The sequence below is a fragment of the Trichechus manatus genome, unplaced genomic scaffold, assembly GCF_000243295.1.
Source record: "Trichechus manatus latirostris isolate Lorelei unplaced genomic scaffold, TriManLat1.0 scaffold00112, whole genome shotgun sequence".
NCBI classification, from domain to species: Eukaryota; Metazoa; Chordata; class Mammalia; order Sirenia; family Trichechidae; genus Trichechus; species Trichechus manatus.
In genome coordinates this window covers 3,104,669-3,128,736 of record NW_004444048.1, presented here as the reverse complement: position 1 = coordinate 3,128,736, position 24,068 = coordinate 3,104,669, and the positions used below count along the sequence as shown (strand labels likewise).

General features: G+C 38.1%; 1 protein-coding gene across 4 annotated transcripts; it reads right to left on the bottom strand.

Annotated features, from left to right (window-relative positions):
• Positions 1-3,101: 3,101 nt before the first annotated feature.
• On the bottom strand, positions 3,102-17,564 carry ETFRF1 (electron transfer flavoprotein regulatory factor 1). 4 transcript variants are annotated; one of them, XM_023738018.1, is made up of 4 exons: positions 17,478-17,557; positions 4,866-4,942; positions 4,659-4,752; positions 3,102-4,579 (listed from the first exon to the last, which is right to left on the bottom strand). In XM_023738018.1, exons 3-4 carry the CDS (start codon positions 4,707-4,709, stop codon positions 4,358-4,360), a joined length of 273 nt encoding a protein of 90 aa, XP_023593786.1. In that variant the 5' UTR covers positions 4,710-4,752; positions 4,866-4,942; positions 17,478-17,557; the 3' UTR covers positions 3,102-4,357. The 4 variants fall into 4 exon arrangements, with proteins under 4 accessions (XP_023593786.1, XP_023593785.1, XP_023593787.1 ...); XM_023738017.1 differs by having other exon boundaries at positions 17,474-17,517; XM_023738019.1 differs by lacking the exon at positions 4,866-4,942 and having other exon boundaries at positions 17,478-17,564.
• Between the last annotated feature and the right edge of the window lie 6,504 nt (positions 17,565-24,068).

Genomic DNA, 24,068 nt, shown 5'->3' with positions numbered 1-24,068 from the left:
TTGAGGGTTTCCCAGCCATGGACTGCATCCCTATGGTCATTCAGTGTTTTTATGCATGGGTTGGTGGAAAATGGGGACTGGGAGAGCGTTTGGATAGCTCAGCAAGATGAATTCTCACTACGTGGTGGTCCTATGGACAGATCTGGAGCATCACTTCTGTTTAACAACAGAACTTTTTTGTTTTAAATTATTTTAAAATGTTAACTTAAAAAGAGTTGAGATTGGGGGAGGGCCAAGATTTTAATTTAAAAAAAAAAAAATGAAAGAGTTTCAGAATCCTTAGTTTTAGCCAGCTTTTTCTAACAGTGGCTAAAGTAACATTCCATAAACACTTTTTAAGTCTGGTCCATATTTAAGAATATGTAATGCTTAAAAAATGGATAAATTAACATTAACAAATGATTCTTTCAATACATTTAAAGTGTTACTTAATTTAAAATATTTGAAGTGAGATGGTGTGGTAAGGTGAAAATATCACTGGACTAGGAGAAGAGAGACTGATTCTAGTTATGTGTCTTTTAGAATTCTGACTTTGGGGAAATCACTTTCCATTTCTTCGTGTTCAAAGAAGTCATCTCAAAGGTTCTATCTAGCTTTACAGTTTTGTGATTTACATTCAGTTAACTTAAGACACTCCTTATATGTCAAGCTCAGCACAACTTGTAACTTCTTACTTGTATTATCATCTTCAGTGCTGTCCTTTAGGCAAAATTGTGCAAGAGGTGAAGTTTACTTCTGAATATCCATTCTCCATTTTCAGGAGTCATTAGTGTCATCTTATCTGCCTACCCTCCAGATGCCCCAGTGACTTGATGCTATTTTTTTAAAATCTAATTCCCCTAACCTCCCTTAACTTCAGGATGTATTGCTGCTATGGATATCCCCATGAAATCACGTCAGATTGTCCTACATCTTATTTCCTTGGTGCTCAGGATAATCTAACAGATACATAATGGGGCTTGACCTAAGAGCTGATTGTCAGGTGGAGCCTGCAGCAGTTTAATCTTGATCCTTTGAACATCATCTCTTTGCTGCCTGGTCCATTAGTGACTAAGGTAGGAATCTGCAAACTCATTATAAGTAGACAGAACCCTATACAGTAGAAGGAGGATTTTATAAAGGTAGTGCTGAAAAAATTCCTTAAATAATCTACAACTAAGATTAGCCCTGATAACAGAGATATATTCCATTGTTTTAATAATTAAAATCTTAAAAGGAAAAATACTTTGAAATTTAATTTATAAAACTTGCTTTTTAGCAAAATTCATTTGCATATTCATCAAATCTCTACTAGATGATAGGCACTATGCAGGGCACGGGGAATATTATGGTATCCCCAAACAGGGGACATAATCCCTGTCCTTAAATAGTGCTTATATTCCAGAGTGGTCTGTGATAATCTTAGTGAGGCATTTGGCACATGGCCCAGAGATAACACAATGCATACTTTAGTTTTGCAAAGAAGGTGTTTGGTCTCTAAGGTTTCTTCTAGTTCTAAAATAATTGTTTTGCTGTGATTCAAGTGCAACTGTTTAATCAAGCCACTTTATATGAATCACTTTAAATCACTGTTTTAAAGGAGTAAATTTGAGTCTTTTTATTTGACACATCTGTGATTCAGTTATGATAATTATGGTACATTTTAAGTTGTACATTATATAATAATACTAAAATACCCAAGTGTGTAATATTCCAGTTGGTCTCTTTGTATAAATAATTAAAATAGACTAAAAAAATTAAATATTGAGTTTTAAAATAATTTTGTTTATCTGGAAACAAACAGGTGCCTGAACTAATTCACAGAAAAGGAAATAATTTATATTCTGTGTAAAAATCAATATGATTTCTGAAATGCTGTGCTAAAATGCAGATTTATGGAACATTGTTTAGGTAGCGTATTAAGATTTATGCATTACCTCCTCTTGTTCTAGACAAGAGAAAGAAATGGCCATACTTCAGAAGTTGCAATGCGTAACTGAGGGGATTTTTAGGACTCTTGAATTTTTGATGTAGCTGGGCAATTTTTTTTAAGGCAGTGGTAATTATCCATTATTATGTGGATTTTGAATGGTTTGATGATAAATTGTTTTTGTAGAGATTTTAAAGGGGGAGACGATCCTAGAAATAAGATGTTTTCTAATTGTTACAGCCTTAAAGATAAAAATCCTTTTTGAAGTTAAAAAATTGCTAAAATACATAGTCTTAGACATTAACATGTTTGTGGAAGAATGTAGCAGAAGTATGTAGTATAATTTGAGTGAATATTCCCTATTAGGAATGCTAGGTTCTGTTAACTGAGTCACACTGCATAGGAATTTAGAGCCTAACTTTTATAAGTTATCAACAACCTTTGCCACCATTGCACAATTTTGTCCTAATACACAGAGAAACTTTGTGAGGCATGTTAAGTTGCAGTTTGTACAAGTTCATCTCATTTGTTACCGTGATTTTTTTTTTTCTTCTAACCATTTTTTCCCAAACGATATATATGCATTTAATTTTGAGGGAGACAATAAAAACTATCTGAAGTCACTTACATTTGTCAGAAAGTAATAATCTTGATAATTATGTATTAATGATTCAAAAAACCCAGCGGTTACTTTAAAGCTGAATTTATATTTAATAACTTCTGTGTTAATATCAGGTAGCATGAATTCTGCCTTGAGAAACTGAATACCATACAACTGGTAGCTGTAAATTCAGTCAGAATATGAAAATTATTTCTTTCTGAAGACATGTTCACATCAGTTCTTATAGAACAGTCATAACTAGTTTAAGATTTGTGTTTAGGCTAATAGTTTTAAGTGCCTGTTTGGGATAATAGGCAACTGATGAATTTAATAAAAACAAAGTTATTACCTGCAGAAATGTCCATTACAGAGGGTTTCCTCCTATAGAGCTAAATGGGTTAAATAATGTTTTATCCAAAAGTTTCCAATTCCACTGTCTTGTGTTTTCATGTTGAAAATACTTTTGCTTTTTTTCCTTTGAGTGCCAGTTTCTTACTAGTACTATTTCTTAATGTAACATGTTTACCTGGAATGTATTTTAACTATTTTTGTATAGTGTAAACTGAAACATGCACATTTTGTACATTGTGCTTTTTTTTTTTTTTTTGTGGGATATATGCAGTGTGATCCAGTTGTTCTCCATCATTTGGTTGCGCTGACCTGGGAATGCTGGTCATATCAAACTTTAAAAATGACCACCGTTTTAATTAAAATTAACTTTTAAATGTTTATAGGAGTATGTGCTGTGGAGTGATCTGAAATTTGTAATATTTTTGTCATGAACTGTACTACTCCTGATTATTGTAATGTAATAAAACTAGTTATGGTGACTATGAGAGTGTGTATTTTTTTATGGAAATTTGAAACATTTGCCCTGCAGTTGATACAAAATATTTTATAAGCCACAGATACTGAAGCATATTAGTGACTCATTCTGTTGCAGATTATTAAGTTAGAAAAATTATGTATTTATGAAAGGTGCTGTGAACATTATGTAGAGGTTTTAAGTGTTTGATTAAACTTAAAACCATGCTATGTTTTAAGTCCATTGCCATATTAATTTAGAAGTAGATGGAAAACAAATCTGCCGTTATGACAAAAGAACAGAATTATTTATTTTATTATTTTTTATCAGAAAAGTTAGTTAATGCAAAACAAGTAATTTGTTTTAAGGCCCCAAGGGAGCCAGCAGTGAAATTAATAATGGAAATAATTGATTAAGTATTCTATCTAATGCCAATCACTGGCAGGGTATTTCTAGGTCAGAAGTCAATCTTACTCCATATATGCATATATATTACTTACTCAATATGTATAATTATTTCTATAAGTACATTTAAATCATTACCAGATGTTATTTGTTTTGTAGTAAACTTAAATATGTACTATTAATATACCAAATTGGGTCAAAGATAAGTTATTCCTTCAAAATTTAAGGGGAATAAATGTGCAAGAAATTATTTTGCTTAGTTAAGTGCATATTAAATGGCATTGTCTGGCAGTAAATAGGAGAAATGGGCTAAAAGAATAATTGGCTAGAACTTTATAGGTGTGAAAAAAAATTAAGTCTATTTTAATTCCCAAACTGGGTGCTCATTAATTTCATAACTAGTAGCTGGCAACACTATATAGCTAAATTACTGTTTAGTAAAACATTGAGATAAAGGATGGCTGATGAAGCTCTCAATATCAATAGAAGTCGAAATCATTGATTTTAGTTCAGTAAGGCAGCTCAGGTATTTTTTACATGATGTGTACATCTTGATCATTTTCAGTTAGGATTATTTTACAATATTTGTGCATAAATAGCTGACACTGATTTTCAGCCACAATTATAGTAATAATGATCAATCAGTTTTGTTGACATCCGAATAATAGCGTTGTTTCATAGTTCTGTATTTCCTAAGAAAGTATAAGGCTTCTAGCTCTTTTATTACAAATTTGCCCCGTCCAATAAGTTCTTTGATCTTCTCTGGGTCCTTCACATCTTTGTTTTTAAGGAAAACATTCTTCAGACGCCTTTTAAAATAGTCTTCTCCTTTTGGATAGTCTCTCCCAAGATACAGCAGCTTAAAAAGAAAGATTATATATTCTAAACAATCCATGTCATATAGTAACATCTGTAAAACTGGCAGCATAATTACTTACATTTTTATAAAGATTCAGTACTTCTCCTCTTAAAGAATTGGCCATTTTCATTTATCATGAAAAAGGAAAGTATCCACTTTTGCAAATAACGCACCTGCAGAAAAGGAAAAAATATTTGCAAATAACTGCATTGTAGCCTTAAAAATCAAAAGATTTAATACATTGGGGAAATGGTAACTTTTTTTTTTCCATTCAATAAATAATTACCGAGTACTTTTATGTTCCAGCCACTTGGGATATAGCTATGAACATGCCAGATAAGGTAACCTGCTCTCACAGAACATCTGCAGAGACATAATAATAAGCAAACAAACAACATAATTATGAATTGTGACCAGTTCTCTGAAGGGTAGTAAGAGAAAATGGACTGTCAGAGATAGATATATAGAAGTACTTCATTTTATGCCACAGAGGAGTGAGAACTAAGTTTGAATCCCAGGTGCATAATATGCAGGTGACTTAACCATACTAAGTCTCAGTTTTCCTTAACAAAAGGAAGATTAGCTTTACCCTGCTCCTCAAGGCAAGGTCAGGTCCATTTGGAGGACCTTGTGTGAGAAGAGGCCCGATCCCATTTGGAAGGGGGCTGTCTTAAGAGAGGTTGAAAACAGGAGGAACTTTTAGAGTCAAGCAGGTTGGCAATAATAGTAGTTGGATAGTAAGATTAGTGCTGATCAGGCCAAGTGAACAAGCCATGAAGGGGGTCCATGAGGAGCAGGCAACATCTAGTGGTATAGTCTATGCTTCTTGATGTGTAATTGTTAGTGCTACTAGGGAGAAGAGAGTCCTTAAAGGTACCATGACAGCCTAAACAGAATAATGCTCACTACTTACGTCTGTGGAGATTAAATCACAAAATTCCTAATACCATAAGCAGTAACTAGTCCATGCTTGGCCCCAAGTAAATGTTAATATCATTTATAACCTTCCTTAAATCTGTAATTCCCTTCCATTTTTCCAGTGACCTAACTTAAAACCACTGAATACATTTTTATGTCCCTTAGTAACAAATTTTATTTTGAAATAATTTCAATTTTGCAGAAAAGTTGCAACACTAGTACTAGCAACACTTTTTCCTGAACCATGTGGGAATAAGTTGCCAACATGTCTGCTCACCCTGAATACTTTGCAACACTGTCCAATAGAAATATAATGTGAGCCACATATGCAAGTTTACATTTTCTGAAAACAAGTGTAATTAATCTTAGTACGTTTTCATTAATCCAAAATACTATTTCAGCATGTCTCACTGGCTACATTTCAAGGACTGAATAGGTGCACATGGTTTAGTTGTTACTATACTGAATAACACAGCTTCAGAGTATTTCCCACAGACATTCTACATAACAATACAGCCATCAGAATCAGGAAGTTAATATTGCTGCATTGCTACCACTGAATCCACAGCCTCATTCAGGATTTGTCAGTTGTTCGAATGATGCTCTTTATAGCAAAAGGATTCATTCCAGATTCACACATTGCATTGTAATTTTCCTGTCTCTTTAGCCTTCAGTGTGAAAGAAGTCCTCAGGCTTTCCTTGATTTTCAGGAACTTGACGCTTTTGAAAATCTCAGGCCATTTATTTTGTAGAATAGCCCTTATTTTGATGTTTCTTCCTGATTGGATTGAGATTATATAGTCTGGACAAAAATATTACAGACAAGTTCCAACTTGTTCCATTACTGATGATGTTAATTTTGATCACCTAATTATTTGCCAGGATTCTCCATGGTAAAGTTACTTTTTCCCCTTTGACATTAATAAGTATTTATGGGGAGGTTCTTTGAGACTAAGTATTCCCATTCCTCATCAGTCTCACTGACCAGTTTTTACATTGATTGTGGTTTCCTGACTTAGTTATTACTAGTGATTTTCTCTTTCCATCATTCCTTCTAAACTTACTTGTTTGCAGTCTACTGTAAGGCAAAGCTTTCTCTCCCAATTTATTTTTTATTATCAGTGTGGAATCATAGATACTTAGTCTATTAAGTGGATTATATAATCCATTACTATCATGATTTATTGTAATGCTCAAGATTTGTCCAAGCTTGCTTCTTATATATATATTTTTACTTTATCCCATCATTCTTTAAGCGCTTCCTTACTTTCTGGTGTAAGATGTTCATCTTGTACTTTCCCTGCCCCAGTCCTGGAACCAACCATTTCTCCAAGGAACCTAGTCCTTTTATTGAAAAATTGTATTTAGAAACCAAGACCTGGGTGCCAGAAGTTCTCATTACAATTGGGTTGGCATTGTGCCCAAGCTCTCTAAGTGGACAGAGCTGCATGTATATGTATGCATATAGATGTAAATATATATTTTATCTTGATACAACCTGACTACCATCCATTCCAACACTACAGGATTTATTTTAATTTCCTCTTTCCATGGTTTTAACTCTATTCTCCAATAAGCAAAAACCTGGTTCCCATCATCCTCAGTAAATTTATTTTTTGGATCATCACCCCTCTTCCCAATATATAACCAATTCCTGTTGCCGTTGCAACTCAGCACACACTCTGCTCCTTCTAATTGAGCTCTGACACCTAGTGCCAGACTGCCACTTCCGCTATAACATGCACACACTCTTCTCCCCGCTCTCTCTTCACCCATCTCCTCTTGGACTCTAACAACAAATGCTGTGCCACCGTCCCCCTCCTCAAGAAGTCTGTCTCACCCTATTCAGACCCTAATATCCTGTGCTGGGCTGCCATCCCCTCAACCCTAAAGATACTCCCCTCACCCTGTGCTGGGCTGCTGCCACAGACACACTCTTTGCCCCACATGGGCTCTGTAACTCCTTGCTGGGGTACTGCCTTGCCAGTCCTTCATCCCCTATGCAGTCTCTTCCCAGATGCCTACCTTGCTCAGCCCCACATAACAGCTTTTGGACTGAATTATTCAGAAGGTCAAACAGGAAACCATTTCTATTTTTAAAATATCCTTTTAGGTCAGTTTTCAGGATTATTTTATCGCTAACTACTAGCAGAAAATGTAGGTTAAAATTATAGCACCTGTCAGAATCCCACCTGAGTCCCAGCTGACTTCTTTGTAGAAATTGACAAGCTGATTCTAAAATTCATAAGGAATTGCAAGGGTCCCAGAATAGCCAAAACAACCTTGAAAAAGGAACAAAGTTTCTTTTTTCTTTCCATTTCAAAATTTGCTGCAAAGCAACATTACTCAAGACAGTGTGGTACTGCACAAGGATAGACAGATGAATAGAACCGGTACTTCAGAAATAAACGAATACGTCTGTGGTCAACTGATTTTCAACAAGAGTGCCGAGACCAGTTAATGGGGGAAAATGTCTTTTCAACAATTGGTGCTGGGATAACTGGATCACAACATGCAGAAGAATAAAGTTAGACCCTTACCTCACACCAAATACAAAAATCAACTCAAAGTGGATCAAGGACTTAAATGTAAGACCTAAAATTATAAAACTGTTAGAAGAAAACATACAAGTAAATCTTTGTGACCTTGGATTTGTCAGTGGATTCTTAGCTATGACACCAAAAGCACAAGGAAAAAAAAAAAAAGATAAATTGGACTTCATCAAAATTAAAAATTTTCATGCTTCAAATGATACCATCAAGAAAGTGAAAAGACAACCCACAAAATGGGAGAAAATATTTGTAAATCATGTATCTGATAAGGGACCTGTATCTAGAATATGTAAAGAACTCTTATAACTCAATAATAAAAAGACAAATAACCCAAGTTAAAAATGGGTAGAGGATCAGAATAGACAGTTCTCCAAGGAAGATACACAAATGGCCAGTAAGCAGATGTACAGATGTTCAACATCGTTAGTTACCAGAAAAGTACAAATCGAAATCACAGTAGGATACCTCTTCACATCCTCTAGGATGGCCATAATCAAAATGTCAGATAACAAGTATTGGCAAGGATGTGGTGAAATCAGAACCTTCATACACTTGCTGTGGGAATGTGAAATGGTGCAGCTGCTTTGGAAGACAGTCTGGCAGTTCCACAAATGATTCAACAAAGGAGCTGCCATATGACTCAGCAATTCCATGCCTAAGAATATATGCAAGAGAAATATATGTTCACACAAGAACTTGTAGGTGAATGTTTATAGCAGCACATTTTATAATAGCCAAAAGATGGAAACAACCCAAGTGCCCATCAATAGATGAATGGATAAACAATCTGATAGAATCCATAGCATGGAATATTTTTTTTTCTTTTTTTTTTTACTGTACTTCAGGTGAAGGTTTACAGGACAAATAGTTTCTCATTAAACAGTAGTACACATATTCTTTTATGACGTTGGTTAACAACCCCACAACATGTCAACCTTCTCCCTTCTTGACCTTTTTTTTTTTTGTGAAAATATACATAGCCTAAGATACACCATTTTAAAATTTCTACATGCACAGTTCAGTGACATAGACTACGCTCTTCCAATTGTGCTGCTATTCTCACTTTAGATGAAGGTTTACAGATCAAAATAGTTTCTCATTAAACAGTATACATGTTGCCCTATGACAATGGTTAACAACCTCACATCAACACTATCCTTACTCAACCTTGGGTTCCCTATCACCAGCTTTCCTGTCCCCTTCTGCCTTCTAGCCCTTGTCCCTGGACTGCTGTGCCTCATTAGTCCCATTTGGTTTAATGGGGCTGTCCACTCCCTGGCTGAACGGTGAACCTCAGAAGTGACTTCACCACTGAGCTAAAAAGGTGTCTGGGGGCCATACTCTCGGGGTTTCTCCAGTCTCCTTTAAGCCAGTAAATCTGGTCTTTTTTTTGTTAGAATTTTGTTCTACATCCTTCTCCAGCTCTGTCCAGAACCCTCTGTTGTGATCCCGGTCAGAGCAGTGAGTGGTGGTAGCCGGGCACCATCTAGCTGTATTGGACTCAGTCCGGTGGAGGCCTTGGTAGCTGTGGTCCATTAGTCCTTCAGACTAATCTTTTCCTTGTATCCTGTTCTCTTCATTCTCCCTTGTTCCCGAAGGGATGAGACCAGTGGAGTATGTTAGATGGCTGCTCACAGGCTTTTAAGACCCCAGACACTACTCACCAAGGTAGAATGTAGAACATTGTCTTTATAAACTGTGTTATGCCAATTGAGCTAGATATTCCCCGAGACCATGGTCCCCACAGCCCTCTGCCCAGCAATTGAGTCCCTCAGGGAGTTCGGATGTGTCTGTGGAGCTTCCATGACCTTCCCTTGTACAAGTTGTGCTGGTTTCCCCAGTATTGTGTACTGTCTCACCGTTTACCCAAGATACCACTTATCTATTGCCTATTAGTATTTCCCCCCCACCCCTCCCATCCCTGGTAACCAACAAAGATTGTTCACAGCATGGAATATTATTCAGCCATAAAAAAGAATGGAGTACTGATGCACCTTTGATAAACCTTGAAACCAGTGTGCTAAGTGAAAGAAGCCAGTCACAAAAGACCACATATTATATGACTCCATTCATATGAAAGTCTAGAATTGGGAAATCTATAGAGACAGAAAGTTGATTGGTGGTTCACTGGGGTGGGGGTTAAGAGATAGGGAAGTGATAGCTAAAGGGTACAGGGTTTCTTTTTGAGGTGATGAAAATGTTCTAAAATTGACAGTGGTAATAACAGTGGCACATATCTGTGAATATACTAAAAAACACTGCATTGTACACTTTAAATGGGAGAACTGTATGATACGTGAATTATATCTCAAGCTGTTTTTAAAAATTATGGCATCACTAAGATTAGATGGAAAATTCCTCAACATGATAAAGGGCATTTATGAAAAGCCCATAGCTAACATCATACTCAATAGTGAAAGACTGAAAGCTTTCCCCCTAAAATCAGGAACAAGACAAGGATGCCCTCTTTTACTACTGCTATTCAACATTGTACTGCAAGTTCTAACCAGCACAATTAGACAAGAAAAAGAATAAAAGACATCCAAATCAGACAGGAAGAAGTAAAACTATCTCTATTTGCAGACGACATGATCCTATATACAGAAAATCGCAAAGAATCCACAAGAAAGCTACTAGAGCTAATAAATGAATTCAGCAAAGTGGCAGGTACAAGATCAACACACAAAAATCAGTGTTTCTATACACCAGCAGTGAGCAATCTGAAAACTAAATCAAGAAAACAGCCCCATTTACAATTGCATCTAAAGTGATAAAATACCTAAGAATAAATTTAACCAGGGAGGTGAAAGAGGTAGGTGTACACTGAAAACTATAAAACGATGCTGAAATAAAGAAGGCCTAAATAAATGGAAAGCCATTCCATGCTCATGGCTTGGAAGACTTAATATTGTAAGATGTCAGTACTACCCAAAGCAATCTACAAATTTAATGCAATCTCTATCAAAATTCCAATAGCTTTTTTTTTGCAGAAATAGAGAAGCCAATCTTCAAAGTCATATGGAATTGTAAGGGGCCTTGAATAGCCAAAACAGTCTTGAAAAAGAACAGAGTAGGAGGACTCATACCTCCTGATTCTAAAACCTACTATAAAGCTACAGTAATCAACAGTGTGGTAACGGTCTACAACAGACATATAGACCAAGGAACAGAATTGAGACTTCAGAAATAAACCCATACGTTTATGGCCAAGGGTGCTCCATCCATTCAATTGGGAAAGAATAGTCTCTTTAATAAATGGGGCTGGGACATCTGGATCTCCACATGCAAAAGAATGAAGTTGGACTAATACCACACACCATATATGAAAATTAACACAAAACGGATCAATGACCTACAAATCAATTAGAACCATAAAACTCTGAGAAGAAAACACAGCAGTCAAACTTCAAGGCCTTTATTTTGAGAATGGGTTCTTAGATATGACACCAAAAGTACAAGCAACAAAAGCAAAAAAGTAGATAAACTGAACTGCAACAAAATGAAAACATTTTGTATATCAAAGGATTTTATCAAGAAAGTGAAAGGACAACAACCTACAGAATGGGAGAGGATGTTTGGGAGCCACATATCAGATAAGGGTTTAATATCCAGAATATATAAAGAACTCCTATATCTTAACAACAAAAAAACACCCCAATCAAAAAATGGACAAAGGACATCAATAAACATTTCACCAAAGAAGGTATGCAAATAGTCAACAAGCACATGAAAGCTTGCTCAATGTCATCAGTCATAGTTGTTGTTCTGTGCCGTCAAGTTGATTCCGATTCATAGCGACCCTATAGGACAGAGTAGAACTGCCCCATAGGGTTTCTAAGACTGTAATCTTTACAGAAGCAGACTGCCACATCTTCCTCCGATGGAGTGGCTGGTGGGTTTGAACCACCAACCTTTCAGTGAGCAGCTGAGTGCTTAACCACTGCACCACCAGGGCTCCTTCATTAGTCATTAGAGAAATGCAAATCAAAACCACAATGAGATACCACTTCACCCCTACTAGGATGGCTATGATTAACGAAATTGAAAACAAGGTTGGTGAGGATGTGGAGAAAGAACCCACATTCATTGCTGGTGAGATTATACAGCCACTGTGGAAACAGTTTGGCAGTTCCTCAAAAAGTTAAACATAATTGCACTGCTAGGTATATAACCAGAAGAACTGAGAGCAGGAACACAAACAGACACTTGTACAGCAAAGCTCACTGCAGCATTATTCACAATAGCCAAAAGGTGGAAACAACCTAAATGTCCGTCAGTATATGAATGGGTATACAAAATGTGGGATATACATACAATGAAACATTATTCAGCCATAAAGAGAGATGAAATTCTGATACATGCTACAACATGGGTGAACCTTGAAAACATTATGTTGAGTGAAATAAGTCAAACACAAAGGGACAGATATTGTAAGATCTCACTTATATGAAATATCTAGAATAGGCAAATGCATATAGACGAAAGTTTGTTAGCGGTTACCAGGGGTTGGGAGGAGGAGAGAATAGGGGTTACTGCTGAAGGAGCACTGAGTTTTTGTCTAGGATGATGCAAAACTTGGATAGTGCTGATGACAGCACAACATTGTGAAAGTAATGCTACTGAACTGTACACTTAAAAAGGCTTAAAATGACAAACTTTTAAAAATATATATTTTACCACAATAAAATTAAAATAAAAAAAATTATAGCACCATATTCAGTTAAAAATAATTGTGCTAAATAATTTAAGTCCTCCCATTCCTGTTATTTTGGTTAAGCACTAAAGTGTGACAGTGTAAATTCACACTGTGACTTTACCTCTCCAGGAACCCCAACACGCCTTAGAAAATTTACACCTTTAAAATAAGCAAAGGGCAAATGCTTTCACATATTTAATTTCATCTTAGAATTTTTTGTGATATTTTTTGTGATACATAAGAAAAATAGTGCATAAAATACGTATGTACAAGCTAAAGAAAGTAAAATGAACATCTGAAGTTACAAACAGAAAATTAGAAGTCTTAGAAGCCTGCATGTGCCCCTCTCCAATTGCATCTCCTTCCCGATCTCTACCCAGACAATCAGTAATGATTTCCTTTTTCCCGCTTTGCTTTAGAGTTTTATCACCCATGAACATTGCTGTTATGAACTGAGTTGTGTCCCCGCAAAATGTGTGTCAACTTGGCTAGTCCACGATGCCCAGTATTGTGTGATTGTCCACCTTATTGTCACCTGATATGATTTTCCCGTCTGTTGTAAATCCTACCTCTCTGGTGTTAATGAGGTGGGATTAGCAACTGTTATGTTAATGAGGCAAGACTAAATCTACAAGATTGTGTTTTAAGGCAATGTCTTTGAGATATAAAAGAGAGAAGCAAGCAGAGAGACATGAGGACCTCATACCACCAGGAAAGCAGAGCCAGAATAGCCCATCCTTTGGACTCGGGGTCCCTGTGCTGAGAAGCTCCTAGACAGGGGAATCCTCGACCAGGGAAGATTGATGACAGTGACCTTCCCCCAGAGAAGGGAAAGAGAGAGAGAGAAAGACTTCCCCGGAAGCTGGCACCCCGAATTCGGACTTCTAGCCTCTCAGACTTCTAGCCTCGCAGACTGTGAGAGGGTAAATTTCTCTTTGTTAAAGCCATCTGTCTTAGTCATCTAGTGCTGCTACAACAGAAATACCGCAAGTGGATGGTTTTAATGAAGAGAAGTTTATTTCCTCATAGTCAAAGTAGGCTAAAAGTCCAAATTCAGGGTGTCAGCTCCAGGGGAAGGCTTTTTCCTCTCTTTAGTGTTCCCCCTGACTAGGAGCTTCTCTGTGCAGGGACCCGGTCCAAAGGACGTGCTCTGCTCCCGGCACTGCTTTCTTGATGGTATGAGGTCCCCCCCGTCTCACTGCTTACTTCTGTCTTTTATATCTCAAGAGATTGCCTCAGGACACAGTCCAGTCTTGTAGATCAGGTCCTGCCTTACTAACACAACTGCCACCCATCCTCCCTCCTTAACATCATAGAGGCAGGTTTACAACATACAGGAAAATCACATAGTACCAGGAATCATGGCCTAGCCAAACTGGTACACACATTTTTTGGGGGGACGTAATTCAAACCATGACACCATCCACTTGTGGTATTTCTGTTATAGCAGCACTAGATAACTAAGACAGTTGCCCTAAACAGTATATTTAGTTTTAACATACTGAGCAGCAAGAGTCTAGTAAGGAAAGGGCACTATCTTTGGCTGCTAGCACAGCAGCTAAGCAAGAGCTTTGCCTTTCTTGCTGAAGTGTATAAATCTGCCTTTCTGGCTCCTCTTTCTTAGGGAAAAAAAAAAAAAAAAATCACATAAGATCCAACATTACCTCCATGTTAATACTTGTATATTTTCCCTATCAGTAGCTTATGAGCTAATTTTCACATAACAAACATACAATGTAGCAGAACAAATTTTTTTTTCTGAGTTCATTAATAGCTTTCTTGAAATTTTCTGCTGTCTTCCTCCAAATAGCTTTTTCTTCTGCTTGTTTTCGTCTATATTTTGAGATTTTCTCCAAAGTTTGGTAATTCTTTTCTGTCCTCTCTTAAGAGTGAAGGGACAGAAAAAAAAAAAGCTGTTTAGAAGGTCTGCATACATGGTTGAAGCTTGTAGACTTTGTGCTTCAGTTGGGCCTACATCTGAATGGGCCCTTTACTGGGGGAAGCTCTGGTGTCAGTATCTTGGATCTTTCCTCAGAAAGATGTCCCAGAGAAGAGTTTTCCAATCTTCTGACGGTTTGCCTGTTAAACATTAAAAAGTGGAAAAGAAACAGCAGCCTTGCACTCAGCATTATGTATACCTAAATTTGCTTAATTCCCATTTTCAGTGTGGTTCTCAGGTACTTAATATGCCTGAGGAAACTCCAGTCCAGAGACTAGTTTTACTTTGTCCAGAAATAAACCTCCAGTCTTTTGAGGCCCATAAAATAAAATGAGACTAAAAGGGCACACCAGCCCAGGGGCAAGGACTAGAAGGCAGGAGAGGACAGGAAAGCTGGTAATAGGGAACCCAAGGTCAAGAAGGGAGAGTGTTGACAAGTTGTGGGGTTGGTAACCAATGTCACAAAACAGTATGTGTACTAACTGTTTAATGAGAAGCTAGTTTGTTCTGTAAGCCTTCATCTAAAGTACAATAATAAAAAAATAAATAAAATTACAATTGAAATGTCAAAAAAAAGAAAAAACCTCCAGTCTTTTTTGGAAGGGACAGGAGCAGTCACCTCTATTTCATTCTTCATTCCCAGTTCAAGAGACCCTATTCTGGTACCTTTCTGACAATTCTGCAGTATAAATCGGGCTTTCCCAGTGTGTGAAGTCACATTCCTTCATGTGTTTTCCAGCTTCCAAAGTTTTATTGCTGCCATTTCCTCTCCTATCTTCCCCATTTATTTTTATGTTCCTTTACTGAAGAATTAGTTTTGGAAGACAATGAAATTAGAGAGGTACAATTAATCTATGTTGGCATCTGATTTCATTTTTTAAACTTTTTTTTTGCTGACAGCCATTTCCAGTGTGATATAATTTTATTAAAGAATGACTCTTAAGACCATGTGCTTTTAAAAGAATTCTAAATTAAATTTTAAATCTCCAGATGTGATTGCAGATTATAAACTATAAATTCTTTAATTCCTGGCAAATAGGGCAGCTTCATTTAATTCATATCTAGGAATTTGTGAAAGCTTTATAGGGACCCAGCTTCAATTGTCTTCTTTACAAATTATGCATATCAACGGATTTGCCTAGCCAAAAGGTTGGTGTTCGAACCCACCCAGAGGCGCCTCAGAAGACAGGTCTGGTGATCTGCTCCTGAAAGGTTACAGCCTTAAAAATCCTATAGAGCAGTTCTATTGTGCACACACACGGGGTTGCCACGAGTTGCACTCTACCATAACTAGCAACAACAACTAGCAAAAAAGTAGCAAGTATGCCTAAGGTAAATTTTTTAAATTTCCAGTTTTTTAAATACTAATTTACATTAATTAAGGCAGTTTATTATTGTACAACTGATCTTCGGGCATTTAGGGGTTTTTTAGCCATCGGGAGAAACAGAGTCAGGTCTCCTTGGGTTCACAGTGTAGGGAACAATTTAAGTGCAGCAGTGACCTGGGGCTGCTCCTTAACCCTGCATGAAGTAGGGAAGCTACTGCTGTTGGTAACGAGCCAAACCAGTCAAGAACTTAAGAGACGTTCCCCATCATTCTGAGAACTTGGATGTGTATGTCGTAGGAGGGAGGGACGGAGGGAGGCAATCCCCACTGATAGCTTTTTTTCCAGAGACTCTGGGCTAAGGAGTTGAGACTTAACCAATTCCAGTTCAGGACTCATTGAGAATTGTCATTTTTACTAGAGGCTACGGTGCCCAAGGCGCACGCAGCAGTTAATAAGTGCTCCGCTGTTAACCGAAAGGGTGGCGGGTTCCAACGCACCAGCCGCTCAGCGGGGAAAGATACAGCAGTCTGCTTACGTAAAGATTACAGCCTTAGAAACCCTATGAGGCAGTTCTACTCTGTCCTGTAGGAGTCGGAATCAGCTCCGCGGCAATGGGTATGGTGCTCAAAGCTGTTGTTCAGATGGCAGTAAAAGTTGAAGGTAAACTTGCAAAGAAACGCAGTACAATGTAATTATCAGTTGCGTTCTGGTAGACTTCACTCAATCCTATAAAGCTTGTCATGCTAAAACAGGGCACAGGTCCTAGACTCACAGAGAATTCATCTGGGCTTTGGATAAAGAACCACCTCACTTAGTTTCTTTTAGTTTTCTCGTTGGTTTAAGGTGCCAGTGTGTCTTCACGCGGGGAGGAGCCTGAAATCCGGAAGGTTGTGCTGTTGGTTAGTACAATTAGTCTGTGACCTTGGGCAAAATAATGAGGCTTGCTGGGCCTCAGCATTTTCATCTATTAGCAATATTTTACCTAGGAATTGCTTCAAATCACTTCCAATTCTTATCTAGTTAGGCTCCTGTGAAAAAGGACCTGTAACTTGCACAGAAAGTAGAGTCCCATGTGTAGAGAGAATAATGTCAAGGTCATTAATCTCAAAATAACCAAGCTCTTGAGTCAATTTATTTACCTGTTTATCTAAATTGCCAGTTGAAAGTAAAGAGAGATAAGTCCCCTCCCATTCTGACCTAAACTCTGATGATCAGGCTGCCTACCCAGGGGTCAGTCATCTGACCCAATCTCCAAACCAGCTCCTTTCCTTCCGAAATCCCCACAGAAAGATCCGCCCCAACACAGCCTAGGAAAATAAACAGGAACAGAGGCTGTCAACGTCAGAATACGCTCTGACACCTCTTTCCACACCCGTTAAGTCCTCATCCAAAACACAATCCACCATCTCCAGACCCCAGAATCCAGAAAACAAAACAAAACGCTAGGGCTGCAGCACTCACGCACTTTCCGGCAGTCACCGCCACAGCCGTAAAGGCGTCGGACCCCCCTCCGACTCCCCGGTCGGTCAAGCTCAAAGCCAGCCGAGGGGTGGGGGAGGTGTATCAGGGGAGGGGGCGGGGCACCGACAGGAAAAAAACCAGCGCGACTGCGCCGACTGGCGAGGGAGGATTCGCGCTCTTAGTCGGGGAGCAAGTGGGCGGGGCCTGTCGTCATGGCAACTAGGGAGCGTTTGTCCACCCGGCTCCGAGCTTCGATTTTTGCTGGCTGCGAAGGTCGTTGCTTGCCGCGTCATGGTGAGCAAGAAAAGTGGGGGAGCCAGGTGAAGGGAAGAGCATTGATTCTGCTTCACCAGAGTTAAATGGTGGAATAAGAGCCCGTCATATTTTAGAGGGGAGGGGGTTGGTAACCCATACCCCGGGGAGGGTTGGCCCTCTCCTGATCAGTGGCCTTCCGGTCCCAGGTTCGGCGGGCAAGTGGGAATCCCAAACCAGTTTCTGCTAACGAGGGATGGCCAGTGAAGGTCACCTGGTATCCTAATATCGCGCTGTTGCTAAACTTAAAAGTTGATCCCAACCTGCTAACTTTCAGTAATGATAAACGTTCCCATTAAATTGCCTTCTTATTGCAATTTGGGGGCATACAATACACCAGTGTGTATTTATGCCTCCTGAGCAGTTAATTAAAAGCTGAAATTATTCTTTTAAAAAAATTTTTTTATTGTACTTTAGATGAAGGTTTACAGAGCAAATAGTTTCTCATTAAACAGTACGCATATTGTTTTATGACATTGGTTAATAATTCCACAACATGTCAACACTCTCCCTTCTCGACTTTGGGTTCCCTATTACCAGCTTTCCTGTCCCCTTCTGCCTTCTAGTCGTTGTCCCTGGACTGTCGTGCCCCATTAGTCTCGTTTTGTTTTATGAGGTTGTCTAATCTTTGACTGAAGGGTAAACCTCGGGAGTGACTTCATTACTGAGCTAAAACGGTGTCCGGGGGCCATACTCTCGGGGTTTCTCCAGTCTCTTGTCAGACCAGTAAGTCTGGTCTTTTTTTGTGAGTTAGAATTTTGTTCTATATTTTTCTCCAGCTTTGCCCGGGACCCTCTGCTGTGATCTGTGTCAGAGCAGTCTGTGGTGGTAGCCGGGCACCATCTAGTTGTACTGGACTCAGTCTGGTGGAGGCCATGGTAGTTGTGGTTCATTAGTCCTTTGGACAGATCTTTCCCTCGTATCTCGTTTTCTTCATTCTCCCATGTTCTCGAAGGTTTGAAACCAGTGGAGTATCTTAGATGGCTGCTCACAGGCTTTTAAGACCCCAGACGCTACTCACCAAGGTGGAATATAGAACATTTTTTTTATAAACTGTGTATGCCAATTGAGCTAGATGTTCCCCGAGACCATGGTCCCCACAGCCATCTGCCCAGCAGTTCAGTCCCTCTGGAAGTTTGGGATGTGTCTATGGAGCTTCCATGAACTTTTCTTGTACAAGTTGTGCTGGCTTCCCCAGTATTGTGTACTGTCTTACCCTTCAGCAAAGTTACCACTTATCTATTGTCTATTTAGTATTCCCCCTCCCACCCTTCCCATCCCTTGTAACCATCAAAGATTGTTTCTTTTTGTGTGTAAACCTTTTCATGAGTTTTTACAGTAGTGGTCTCCTACAGTATTTGTCCTTTTGTGATTGACTTATTTTACTCAGCATAATGTCCTCCAGTTTCATCTATGTTATGAGATGCTTTGAAGATACGTCATTTTTCTTTATCGTTGCATAATATTCCATTGTGTGTATGTACCATAGTTTGTTTATCCATTCATCTGTTGATGGACATCTAGGTTGTTTCTTTTTGCTGTTGTGAACAATGCTGCAATGAACATGGGTGTGCATATGTGTATTCATGTGACGGCTCTTATTTCTCTAGGATATATTCCTAGCAGTGGGATTGCTGGATCGTATGGTGTCTTAGTCATCTAGTGCTGCCATAACAGAAATACCACAAGTGGATGGTTTTAACGAAGAGAAATTTATTTCCTCACAGTCAAAGTAGGCTAAAAGTTCAAATTCAGGGCATCAGCTCCAGAGGAAGGCTTTTTCTCTCTGTCGGCCTTCTTCTCTTTGGTGTTCCCCTGGACTAGGAGCTTCTCTGTGCAGGGACCCCAGTCCAAAGGACGCGCTCTGCTCCTGGCACTGCTTTCTTGGTGGTATGAGGCCCCCCTGTCTCTCTTCTCACTTCTGTCTTTTATATCTCAAGACATTGCCTCAGGATACAATCCAATCTTATAGACTGAGTCCTGCCTTACTAACATGACTGCCACCCATCCTCCCTCATTAACATCATAGAGGCAGGATTTACAACATATAGGAAAACCACACAATACCAGGAATCACGGCCAGGCCAAATTGATACACACATTTTTGGGGGGACATAATTCAAACCATGACGTATGGTATTTCTATTTGTAGCTTTCTAAGGAGGTGTTATATCGTTTTCCGAAATGGTTGTATCATTTTGCATTCCCACCAGCAGTGCGTAAGAGTTCTGATCTCCCCACAGCCTCTGCAACATTTGTTATTTCCAGTTTTTTTGATATGTGCCAGTAATGCTGGTGTAAGATGGTATCTTATTGTGGTTTTGATTTGCATTTCTCTAATGGCTAGTGATCGTGAGCATTTCCTCATGTATCTGTTGGCCACTTGAATGTCTTTGGTGAAATGTCTGTTTGTTTCCTTTGCCCGTTTTTAAATTGGATTATTTGTCTTTTTGTTGTAGAGGTGTTGGATTTTCTTGTAGATTTTTAGAGATTAGACCTTTGTCTGATTTGTATTATCCAAAAATTTTCTCCAGTCCGTAGGTTCTCTTTTTACTCTTTTGGTGAAGTCTTTTGATGAGCATAAGTATTTAATTTTTAGAAGATCCCAGTTATCTGGCTTATCTTCTAGAGTTTGTGTGTTGTTGATTATGGTTTGTATCCTGTTAATGCCGTATATTAGGGCCTCTAGCATTGGTCCTATTTTTTCTTCTGTGAACTTTATAGTTTTTGGCTTTATATTTAAGCCTTTGACACATTTTGAGTTAGTTTTTGTATATTATGTGGATATGGTTCCTGTTTCATGTTTTTGCAGATGGACATCCAGTTTTGCCGGCACCATTTGTTAAAAAGACTGTCTGTTACCCCTCTGATGGACTTGGGGCCCTTGTCGAAGATCAGGTGACCATAGGTGGATGAATTTACATCTAGGTTCTCGATTCTGTTCCATTGGTCAGTGTATCTGTCGTTGTACCAGTACCGGGCTGTTTTGACTGCCGTAGCAGTATAGTGGGTTCTGAGGTCAGGTAGTGCGAGTCCTCCTACTTTATCCTTCTTCTTCAATACTGCTTTACTTATCCAGGTCTTCTTCCCTTTCATATAAAGTTAATGATTAGTTTTTCCATCTCTTTAAAGAATGTTGTTGGTATTTGGATTGGGATTGCCTTGTATTTGTAAATTGCTTTGGGTAGAATTGTCACTTTCACAGTGTTGAGTCTACCTATCCATGAGAATGGTATGTTTCTCCATATATGTAGATCTCTTTTGCTTTCTTGCAGTAGTGTTTTGTAGCTTTTTTTGTATAGGTCTTTCACATCCCTAGTTAGATTTATTCTTAAGTATTTTTTTTTTAGGGGCTATTGTAAATGGTATTGTTTTCCTGATTTCCTTTTCATCATTCTCTTTATTGGTGTATAAGAATCCAACTGATTTTTGTATGTTTATCTTATATCCTGCTACTCTGCTGAATCTATTAGTTTCAGTAGTCTTCTCGTGGAGTCCTTTGGGTTTTCTGTGTATAGTATTATATCATCGCAAACAGGGACAGTTTAACTTCTTCATTACCAATTCAGATGCTTGCTGTTTCTTTTTCTTGCCTTTATTGTTCTAGCTAGGACTGCCAGCACAATGTTAAATAGGAGTGGTGATAGAGGACATCATTGTCTTGTTCCTGTTCTCAAGGGGAATGTTAAAAGCTGAAATTATTCTGAGCAATTTACCCTGCTTTGAAAAATTATTTTATGTGCTTTTTTGTGGGAATATGAATTGCTTTGTGATGCAAGGTACTTACTCTGTCTTGCATTTATTAATTATGGTAAAGCAACTCATTTTGTTTTTTCTGCACCAGCCCAACTGTCATGTTTTCTCAAAGGTGAAAGACAGGCCAACATGTTGTTATGAAATTATTTATTTTCCCATTTTCTTAAATGTGATTTCCATCAAGACGTCTTCTATGATTAAAACCAGAGGTAGTGGAAAATGTAATTATTTGGTTAATTATTTAATTCGTTAATTAAAGAAAAATATGTAGTCATACTTTGTGCTTGGCAATGGGCTGAAAGCCAGGATGCAAAGGTGAATACGACAACCTCTGTGATGGAAGAGAAACTAAACAAATTACAGTACAGCTTCATAACTGAAGACTGTACAGTGGGTTAACACAAAGTAGGAAATGCTGAAATTTGGAGAGGGGGAATGATCGTGCTGTTTAAGCTGTATTTTAATGTATGAATATGAATTTACCAGAAGTAATGGAAGGAAGTTGGGAGTCGAGAGCTTTCGTGGCAGAGAGAACAGAATGCAAATAGACTTTATCTCTTTTTTTTTTTAATTTAAGCTTTGTGTGTGGGGTGTGTGTGTGTGTGCTTTAGGTGAAAACTTACAGCTTAAGTTAATTTCTCACTCAAAAATTTATACACATATTGTTTTGTGACATTGGTTGCAATCCCAACAATGTGACAGCATACTCCTCCTTTCCACCCAGCCTTCCCTGTGTCTGTTCATCCAGTTGCTCTCCCCTCCTGCGGTCTCATCTTGCCCTTGGACAGGAGTTGCCTATTTGGTCTCATATATTTGATCGAACTAAGAAGCACGAACTGAAAGCATTCCCCTAGCCCGCTTTTCAGACAAAGATTAGACAGCCTATAAAGCAAATGGACTTTTAAACAGACTTAAAACTGCTAATAAATTGGGGAACAGCCAGAACCTATTTGTATTTTCCAATGGGTACCTAAATTTCTTCCTCCTAGATCTCTCTAGCAATTTTTCACAAAGTGTGGTCCATGGACTATTTGCTTCGAATGCACCTGGAATGCTCATTAAAAATGCCGATTTCTGGAACCCACTCCAGATCTACTGAATCATAATAAAGGGAGGGGAATTAGTAACTGTGTACACTTTTAGCCCGAGAATATGCATTATGCCCTCTGAACTTTGAGAACTACTGTAAGACATGATGGCTTTTATGATTTACAGTAGGGATGAGGAAATGTACATATCCCAAACCTGCTTCTCATTAAAAGAACTAGTGGGAGATGAGAAATTGCTCATCTTAAAATTTGGCTACTGTAGACATATGTTATTTACATATTCTGCCCAGTAGTGCTTATTTAAAGATGGAAGTATGTTAACTATTAATCGATAGCAAATATGATAGTAAAAATGGAGCCCATTTGTAAAAATCATGAGATTTTTTTGCATATGAGATGTACGTAAAGTCTCTGCTATTCATCTCTGCGTTCTCTTCAGCACCTCAGAGTGCTTTGCGTGTAAGTCACTAATATATGCTGAATGAATTAATGAAATATATAACATTTTATGCATCCCTTCAAGAAGGTATAATCTGATTTGTGTTATTGTTAACATTTATTTTTACACAGTGATAATCTTATAGTTTGAGTCTGTGTTTCTCATGGGTAGCTCTTCAAATGTGGAAAGTGTATATGTAATGTTATAGTTACAGGATTTACTTTGAATTCCCTACCAGAAATCTGATAGTTATATAGGCCTAAGCAGGAAATTACAAGTAGTGTTATTTACAAAAAATTATAATTATAAATCTTTACTGCAATACTGTTCTTTCCAAAATAATTTCCATAAAATAGTGGATTTACTTTAAAACACATTCCTGAATAGAATCTTCATTTTGACATAGTTTTGCTCGCTTTAGATAGCTATGATTTCTTTTCTGTAAAAGCCAGCAATCTAAATGTACTGAAAGGTTGTTTCTTTATGAGATCATTTCTATACTTGTAGCTTTGACAGTATTACCAATAATAAGTCAATGATTTATTGTGCTTTGGAACTTTTTAAACTAGCGCCTTCTGACTGATATTCTACTTAGTGATAAGGCATTTTATTAACATGGATCATTGATTGATTGTCATATTGTCATAAGAAAAAGTATAAAACCTACTTATGAAAGATGCTTCGGTGGGTGAACTATCTTATTTTTTCCTAGATTTGCTTATAGTCTCGTCTGAATACTTTTTTTAAAAAAAAGTTTTATTTTGGAATAACTTTAAATTTATAGAAATTTGCGGAGTTCTGGCAAAATGGCACTCTAGGCACAAGCACCACGCTGTCCCTCCAAAGCAAAGATCCGCAAAACTAAGCCTAACAGAGAATACAACAATCCTGAAACCCTAAAACATCAACTGAAGAGATAAAGAATTCAGCCAAGCACCAAATGGAGTGAGAAAACTGACAGAGAACGGAGAGCGAGGAGAGATTCATGCAGAGGTCCCCTACCAGCTAATGCAGCGTGGATCCGCCATCTTGGACTCCT